Source organism: Rhincodon typus, unplaced genomic scaffold (genome assembly GCF_021869965.1).
Source record: "Rhincodon typus isolate 14 unplaced genomic scaffold, sRhiTyp1.1 hic_rhity00001975, whole genome shotgun sequence".
Taxonomy (NCBI): Eukaryota; Metazoa; Chordata; class Chondrichthyes; order Orectolobiformes; family Rhincodontidae; genus Rhincodon; species Rhincodon typus.
Window position 1 is genome coordinate 12,889 of NW_025967613.1, and position 9,407 is coordinate 22,295.

Genomic DNA, 9,407 nt, shown 5'->3' on the forward strand with positions numbered 1-9,407 from the left:
CGCCATCTGCCATGGCAGGATTCAAACCCAGGTCCCCAGAAAATTACCTGTGTCTGTAGATTAATGGTTTAGCGATAATACCACTAAGCCATCAACTACTCAGTTGTCTGTGGTATTTGTCAGTTCTACAATATTTAAGGCTGACCAAAGAACTTCCATCCAAATCATCTCAATCTGTAGATTTTCACAAAATTATTCAAGTTGTCTCTGTTCTTTTTAGGATGGTGGGTCTCTGGACCAAGTGCTGAAGGAAGCTGGTAGAATTCCAGAGGAAATCCTGGGAAAAGTCAGCATAGCGGTATGTGTATTAAAAGTAGAATTAGAGGTGTAATGAGAATGCAAATCTCATTTGAAAATAAAAATCCAATGTTCAGTAATATCTGGTTCTAATCTATAACTTGCCTTTTTATTATCTTCTAAATTTTTTTTTTAACTTTTAGAAATTGTAGTAATTAAAGACAGTAATAGAGTAGCATTTTGAACGTATCGGACCACTTCTGAGTATGTTGAGTTACTGCTCATCCTTCTGCAGACAGTTTAATCCCAGTTTTATCCTTCATTACTTTTTAAATCAACTGCAACATGGCTATAAGGGTTAAAGCTTGTCCTTATTGTTTTACCTCCCCACCAAGATGAAGACCTGTCTGCACTTGAAGATGATGAGTTTGGAACTTTATTTTAGAAAATCACGTATTTTTGCCTTACCCCACCTACAGAATATGTGAATAAGCTGCACCTTTAGGTTATAGGGTTAAATGAGAGACAACATAGTGTGGAGCCAGAGGAACACAGCAGGTCAGGAGCAGGAATGTTGACACTACAGATCAGGACCTTTCAGGAAAGTGGACCTTCCCAACCCGAAACGTCAGCTTTCCTGCTACTTTGATGCTGTTTGACCTGCTGTGTTCCTCCAGCTTCACACTGCGTTGTCTCTGACTCCAGCATCTGCAGTTCTTGCTATCTCGAGGAAGTGAGATGAGTTTTTCCCAATATTGCCTCCATAAAAACTAAGCCCGCTATAATACTAGGTCACGTGGATTACAAAATCTTCAGTTTGCTCTGAATTAATGGTCTGAGGGGCCACTATGTGTTCTCACGCCTGTAGGTGAGAAGGGGAGACTGGAGTTATCCAGAACTTGTACTTCTACCCAAAGATTACAGGGCACATTCAAGCTTGTGCATGCTGTATGGTGGCCAGATATACTCTGTTATTGTTCCCATACAATCAAATAGCCTGACAACAGTGAAACATAACTTAAAATCATTTAAGAACGTTCAAACAAGTATGTTAAGGCTGTACTGTGGTTCTTTTAGTTCACCTATACACCTTTAAAATTCCCACATATTATTTGGTTGCAGTCCTACTTCACAACTCTGTCTGAATGCTGAACTTCTTAGTCAGTTTTCTCAATTTCCAAACCAATTTGGAAATGTTACAAACAGGAATTCAGTGTGAAGTGTTAGATGGTTAAATCACCATGTAACAACTACTTTAGCACAAGTTGAATTTTAGATTTTGTCGATAGACTGTTTATCCCAGAGGAAGGCAAATATCACTTTGTACTATAAAAACCTTACTATTTGAGCAATAGATAATGCCAAGAATATAACTGAAAAGAAAAACAAGAGGGAGAACCGGAATGTGAACAATGAGTGTGTTAGTTTCTTTGCTAAGTTCCAGCTTCTGTAAATTATTTGTCAGTTTTGTCAGACATCTCTCCGACTGAGGGGATAAATACATGGCCTGCTTACGACTCCCATCGCTTGTTGATGGCAGCCAGGAGGCAGCAGGGATTACTTGGGCAGATTTTGTTTTAGACAAAATAGCTGTTTCTGTCTCTGGTAATTTGCAAACTGAGCAAACAGCATTTGATCCAGCATCAGTAACCGTTCTGTTTACACTCGGTGCTACCATGCTGGCTGCATTTTCAATCATAATGTCTAGCATAGTTTTGAAAACAATGATTCAGCTTGTATATTTGGTATCCTCTATAGCTTTACAGATTTAATATATTTCTTTTTAGTTTATCCTATGTTGGATGCCTGTTGTTGACTATAACCTTACACTCTATGCAAATCTCGGTACTTCTACTATGACACCTGAAGTTACAGTCAGAAGCTATGAAAGGGGATAAATGGAAACCTCAGAATATCACTTTTTAGGAGATGAAATAACTAACTAACTGAATATTTTAAATCAGCTTGTTCAGGCATACTTCTGGAGCAGGTGGGACTTGAACTCGGGCAGCCTGGCTTAGTAAGACAGGACACTCCCACTGCATTACGAGACCCCAATAATTGACTATTGTGGGCACTGATCCCTCTCTTTCTTATTGTACCTAGAATTTGCTTTTTTTTTCCTACTGTGACAGTAATGTTTCAATCACTGAAATTCCTACTTTGTATCTTTTATGTATCAGTTGGAAAACGTTTCTATTGTGGTAAAGTAAATAACCTATGAAATAGACACAAGTGACCTGAACATTCCTGTATCCATAAATTGATACCCCAAGGTATGTAGCTAAACAATCGCATAGCACTTCATGCAGGCTTATGGGAACATAACTTGTAATTTTGTGTTCTCATTTTAGGAAAGTAGAACTAACCTCCAGAATATTAACTTTATGATGCAGCTACTATGAAAATACCAACAATGAACAATGAATATAATTGCATTAGCTGGCTTAAATGTTTAAATGTTCCCCGTTCCGGAGCTTTTACGGTTGATGGGTCTCACTTACCATCTGACCCCAAGGACAAAATTGATAAGCCTTGTCAGGAATAATTCCTCCAATTCTCCATTGAAGACATGGATAATTAAATTGGAAATCTGAAAGAAATTAAGGCATTTTGTTTTAGTTCTCACTGCTATTTTAGAAGACATGCAATGTCTAGCAACAGCAACTTATACTTGTGAAGCATTTTGGGGTTTTTGATGCTACATAATTGTAATCAGTCAAAATTTCTTGGTAAAAACAAAATGTTATGTCACTGTTAGATTAATCTGCAGGACAAAAATCTAAATGTATGTAAACTAGTGCTGAATGTATCTTTTTAATTGTACTTGTTTTGCAGGTCCTAAGAGGTTTGGCATATTTAAGAGAGAAGCATCAAATCATGCACAGAGGTGAGAGGATATTAAAATTGGAAGCACATTGCCTCCATTCATATGTTTGTTCATGATAACTTATGGATGGACTCGAGCACAAAGAGTATAGAGGAATTTACAGTAATACCATGCCTGTAGAAATTGGATGTTACAAATGTTGGCTTGGTTCCTTGTGATCCACTAAATAAAACACACAACAGGTTTATAATTAGAGCTTTCAGTGATATAAAGGTCAACAATGCCAACTTTGCCATTAGGTGTTCGTATTTTGTTAGAAATGCTAAACTCTCTGCAATGCAGCTTAAGAGATAAAGGAGGCAGAAATACTGGAGTAAAAGAAAATGAGTCTGAAAACTTTTCTTGAAGCAAAGGAAGTGTATGACAGGCAAAGCAATGGAGAATGAGTTTCTTTGAATAACTTGCCAAGCTGGCATCAATGTCATAAGTCACATTGCAGCCTTCTGTGTTGTAAACCTCTAATGTATTACTGGTTTACCATTTATTCAGTCAATTGGTTAGTGTAGTATAAATTGTTTGGTCATGCTGAAGGAATAGCAACGCCTACACTTAACTGGGCCAATGGGTGCTAAAATAAAGGCTTTAAAATCACACTTCTGGAGTAAACTGTACACATTATCATTGCTTTGAAAGAAGTTTTTTCCAATTCTTTTATTTGTACTTCAATGTGTTCTGCAGATGAAACGAGAAATGACTTTAATAAGAAAGCATGTTGCACCAATCTTTAATCGGCTTCCTCTGAAATTAAAGTTTGTTGAAGGACAGTCACATCTTGAAAATAATCTTGGTTTGGTAGTGGGAAGGAGCAAGACGAGATAAATACAAAACCACATGAAACAGCAAATAAATCAGAAGAATATTTAAAGCAAGACATTGGTAGGCATTCCTTCAGGACTGTGTAATGATGGCTCTTGGCTCGTAATTATTCACTGATTTTTTTTTTTCTTTCATCCACAAGATGGTCCCACCTGTCTGCTCCTGGCCAATATCACCCCAAACCTTTCCTATTCATGTGTCTATCCAGATGTCTTTTAAACATTTAATTGTACCCACATGCACCACTTCCTCGGGAAGTTCATTCCACATGTGAGCCACCCTCTGTGTTTAAAAAAAAACAAAAATTGCACCTCATTTCTTGTTTAAACCTCTCTCCTCTCACCTTTAAAAATGTACCCCCTAGTCTTGAAATTCCCTTCCCCAAGGCAAAAAAACACCTACCATTAGCCCTATCTAAACCCCTCATGATTTTATAAACCTCTAAAGGTCACCTCTCACCCTCCTACACTGTAATGACAAAGGTCCTAGCCTGTCTAGCCTTTCCTTATTACTCAAACCTTCCATACCAGGCCACATCCTGGTAAATCTCTTCGAACCCTTGCCAGCTTAATATCCTTCCTATAACTGGGTGACCAGAACTGGACACAGTATTCCAGAAGAGGCCTCCCCAATGTCCTGTACAACCTCAACGTGACTTCCCAACTCCTATACGCAAAGTCTGTTCGGCATGGCATGGTTGGACCAAAGGGTGTGTTCCCTTGCTGTATGAGTCTATGACACTATGTATTCACTTAAATGTAAGCTAAATTTGTCAGTCATAATATTATAAAGACTGATGGTGTGAGAAGTATAATGCTCTTGGTCCTTGAATTTTTGCATTGTTTCCCAAGTAATTGCAATGTATTGATTGTGGGTTTTTTTGTTCGTAATGGTATTTGTGCGTTTCTGCAGCCATGGTTTGGTTGTATAATCCATGGTACATGCTTGGATTAATGCACTTGCATGAGCTAAGCTATCTACTTCATTTTTGCATAAAGAAGTGTGCCTACTAACATTCATTAGTGAGGAATCATTGCAAATAACCCGCTGACCTACATAATGGTCACTCTTCTTTCCATTCCACGTCTTTATCAATTTCACCACATCTGTTCCACTGCAATAAATTATTTGATTTGCTTTATTTATTATCACGTGTTGTATAGTGTCGACATGCTCCAGCGTCATCAGAAAAATAAATCCAAGCATAGAATATATAGGCAGAAAAATGAAAAAATAAGGAAAGTGTTCAACTTTACAGTCCTTCTTGTTAAGTACTCCACCACGTGCCATGGGCCTGAGTAGTCAGGCATGAGTCCCCTTCGCCATGCTGCTGCCTTTTGGAATGAAAGTTGCCACTCTTCAGCGCCAACTCGCCTTCACTACCTGAGTCCTTGCTGGACCTCCCCCATGCAGATGCCACTGAAGCTGTTGTGTACTGCCGGGAAACTCTCTACTCCATTGCCGTGAGTCTGCTTCGGGCCTACCTCGCCGATACAGCCACTGCTGATGCCACTGGACCTCGTTCTGGGCCCAAACTAACCTCCATGTGTCTGCACTGAATGCAGATGCCGCCAGGTATGCAAATGCTTCGCCACCCTACTCGAGTCCACGTCCCTAGGCCCAGACTCCTCCACCAATGGATGCCATCCCCACAACTGAATCCTTCCCAAGAGGTAAACTAATTAAAAGAGAATAAAAAAGGAAAACATGGAAAAGGAAAGCAAAGAAAAGCGACAGAGAGCACACACCCAGGCTCAGAAGTCCTCGCCCACAGCCACATTACTGGATATTTCTGGGAATGATTTGCTTTAATATGAAATGTGTTCTAGTTTTCCTTTTGAGGTTGTGTTCAGGTTTAAGTTTTGGATGCACTTTTCGATCAGTCATGCTGATTTCAACTCCCTGTATAGTCAACGTAGACTCTTTCCTTAACTGGAGATACAGAAGTGTGTCCTAGGAGCTCATGGTCGTCAGAGATGAAAGGGTAAGGACAGTGGAAAAAGTAAAGTTTAAATCAGTAAAGGTTTTTCTTAATATGGGCTGAAGAGATTTGTGGAAGTCATCTGCAATACCACCCAATTGAAAAGTTTGTGGGTTACTACTTAGATGTGGACTAGTTGGACCAAAGGATCTGTTTCCATGCTGTGTGACCCTGTGACTCTATTGGAAGATTGGCTAGGCACCAGTCAGCGAGTAGTAGTGGAGCCACACCCTGAGCACAGGCCACTGTCTTGAAAAGCAAAGGTGTGAGAATTTCTAAAGTGACACAGAGCCTCCAGACAGAACTGTACAAGCCCAAGTATCATGCAAAGCCCCATCAAACTGTCGAAATGGTCCCCTTGTTAGATAACATTAAGATTGTTGATGCATTTTCTAGCACAGATTTTCAATCTGCAAGGATGAGAGTAATTTTTCAATTGTATTCCCTTCTCAGTCTAGGATTTTTTTGCCTCTCCTGAAAAATTTCATGGCTCAGAGTGGGTATCAGACTATCAAATCATAGTGCTTCACACATTATAACAATGTTGAAGAGCTCAATGGATCAAATGGTCTTCTGTCAGCCATTTTGCCTGTTACATCAGTTTTACAAATGCCATAAATTTCAAAATCAAGTCCAAGGAAGTTTTGATAATCAGTCTCCTAACAAATGGGAAAGTCAGTGTTAAAACATTCAAATGATGGGTTGAATACTTCATCCTTTTACCTGCTGTCAAATCTGAGTTCCATAGACCCTTTTTTTGAGAAGCATCTAAACTCATTGTGTCCGATTTAAAAATAACTTGTAAAGAGGGCGGAGGCATCAAAATGGCAGCAGTTCTGTGTTCCTTCAGTTCTGATGCCTTCTTTTTCAGATGTGAAACCATCCAACATCTTGGTAAATTCTCGTGGTGAGATAAAACTCTGTGATTTTGGAGTAAGTGGTCAGCTGATTGACTCAATGGCAAACTCCTTTGTGGGAACTCGCTCTTACATGTCTGTAAGTCTTTGTTCTTTTGCAATTTTTGTGCTGTTTTATTATTAAAATCTAGCAATTTATGAGCAAGGTGACCTAACAAATGGTTCAAACTCTACAATGGCACAAAATGTTTAATGTGACCCTTTGTGTGATGCATTGTTTAAAAAAAAACTGTCATTTTAAGTGTTGTGGTCAGTCAAAAATTTTAATATAGCCAGATCAGTAAGGTAGAAAAATCAATCTCTTAAACAGTTTAAAATGGCTTTTACAGGAGATTTAGGTTAATAGATTTTACAGATTAATAGATTAGGTTAAGGAAAACATTTTTTAAAAACAAGGCGGTTTTAACTATTTAATTATGTAACTTATTTTAGTGACTTTTTAGTCCTATGTAAAGTTAATTTTGTTGTCATGTATTTCCAATATGATGGTACACTCAACCAAGGATATAGATCAAAACTAATCACATTGATTCTCACTGTCTCCTGCTGAAAATGCAGAATTACTTTACAAGTTTTTGTTTATTTTACAATAACTGCCATAATACTAATGTTGAATAGTCATAAAGTAAAATCTGAGTAGAAATCACTTTTTTTGGTCTTTTGTTTCCTCTGCAAGCTATTTATAACCACAATTTCATACAAAATTAGGGTATTGTTGCTGAAATATTTCACTTAAAAGCATATCCTAAGTTGATTAGTTTGTTGCTATGCAGCACAAATGAAAAAAGGAACTATTTTAATGATGTCCTGGCAGAACGAATGTCAGCCTTTATTACCTAAATCACATGTTTCCTGCCAGTCTGCAGATTGGGGGAGATGGTCAGGAAGTTAACTAACCCCTGAATATAGACTTATGGTAACATCTTGCCCAACATGAAAGATTCTTACATTCGTACATGATGAATGTCACACATTTTTTCATGCATTAGTTTTATTGTTCCAAGACTAAATTTAAAATGATGACTTGGGATAATGTTTGTTTAATTTGTTTACTTAGAATGCAATTTGCTAATATGCTGCTTTTTCTCTCCTGACAGCCAGAGAGATTGCAAGGTACCCATTACTCTGTGCAGTCTGATATCTGGAGTATGGGGCTTTCCTTGGTAGAGCTGGCAATTGGTAGATATCCCATTCCCCCTCCTGATGGGAGGGAGCTGGAGGCCATCTTTCAGTGCCCGTTGATGGATGGAGGAGGAGAATCGCACAACACTTCACCCAGGGCTAGACCCCCAGGGCGACCCATCAGTGGTAAGACATAAATGACTGTTGTTTATATCATACTTTTCACACTTTGGATTGAAGTATGTAATTGATCCAGACGCTTTCTTTCATCAAATTGTTACCTCAATAACTTAATCTTTCTTTAAGTACTTCCAAGTTCCATTAAAAATGAACAGTTTAAAAACTGTCCGTTCGTTCAGAATATCCCAGCAAAAACTAAACTAAATAGCGATTTGTCATACTCAATTGTTGAATCTGAAAGCAACTTGATGTAGGACATATCCTCACTGTTGATCAATTTACAATCAGAATCACTTGTTGTCTCTAACCTTTTGACTTTCAAACAAAAAAAAAGCCTGGGTGACTTCTCTTGGGAAGAACAAGAGTTTGAGGCTGTCATTTTGTAAAGTGCATGCTTCTCAGGGTAAATCAATTCCTTTTAGGTCAGATGTAACCTCTCATTGTTAAGGCAAAGGGAGGGTTGGATGTATTTTATGTACAAGTTGCTCCCCCTTTCTTTATTAATTTAAAAGCTGTTCTCATTAGCTACTTTTTTTTATCTCAATGGTTTTATTGAGTTTCCCATGTTCTGACCTGCAGTGACCTTTACTGAAGACTACCTCAGTGTACTCCAAAGTGTGTCCACTAATTTTTTTGCAGGATTTCAATGTTGATTTCTCCAATCTAAACCACATCACAAAGTCAAGTCATTATCTATTCGGTACCATTGCCACAAGCAGGAGTGGAAACCATAAGTTGTTAATGTCTGGAACCCTTGAGATCAACTCTGCTTCTATAGAAAAAGGAAAATCCAAAAGGCCACCACCTATTCCAAGACCTGGTTTTTGGATGGAGACTGTGGCCTATACACTTGGAAAACGACGTATATTGAAACAAAGGGGAAAGCGTTATCCTAAAAACTTTGTCCATGAATCGTAGAATCCCTTCCAGCGTGGAAACGGGCCCTTCAGCCCAACAAGTCCAAACCACCCCTAGGAGCATGCCACCTTGACCCATCCTCCTGTAACCCACTTAAGCTACACATCCCTGAACACGACGGGCAATTTAGCATGGCCAATCCACCTAGCCTGCACATCTTTGGACTGTGGGAGGAAACCAGAGCACCCAGAGGAAACCCACACAGACTCGGAAAATGTGCAAACTCCACACAGACAGTCGCCCGAGGGTGGAATTGAATCTGGGTGTTGGCACTGTGAGGCAGCAGTGCTAAGCACTGAGCCACCGTGCTGCCCTTCAGAGTTTTTGTGGAGATGTCCAGCAGTTC

The 9,407-nt window shown here is 39.0% G+C and overlaps 1 protein-coding gene across 1 annotated transcript; it reads left to right on the plus strand.

The window, feature by feature from the left end:
- Nucleotides 1-220: 220 nt before the first annotated feature.
- On the plus strand, nt 221-8,175 carry LOC109911767 (dual specificity mitogen-activated protein kinase kinase 2; the record flags this gene model as incomplete). Its single annotated transcript, XM_048592880.1, has 4 exons — nt 221-298; nt 3,076-3,127; nt 6,796-6,920; nt 7,939-8,175. Coding segments are annotated over 4 exons (477 nt in total), but the record flags the coding sequence as incomplete, so codon positions are not given.
- Between the last annotated feature and the right edge of the window lie 1,232 nt (nt 8,176-9,407).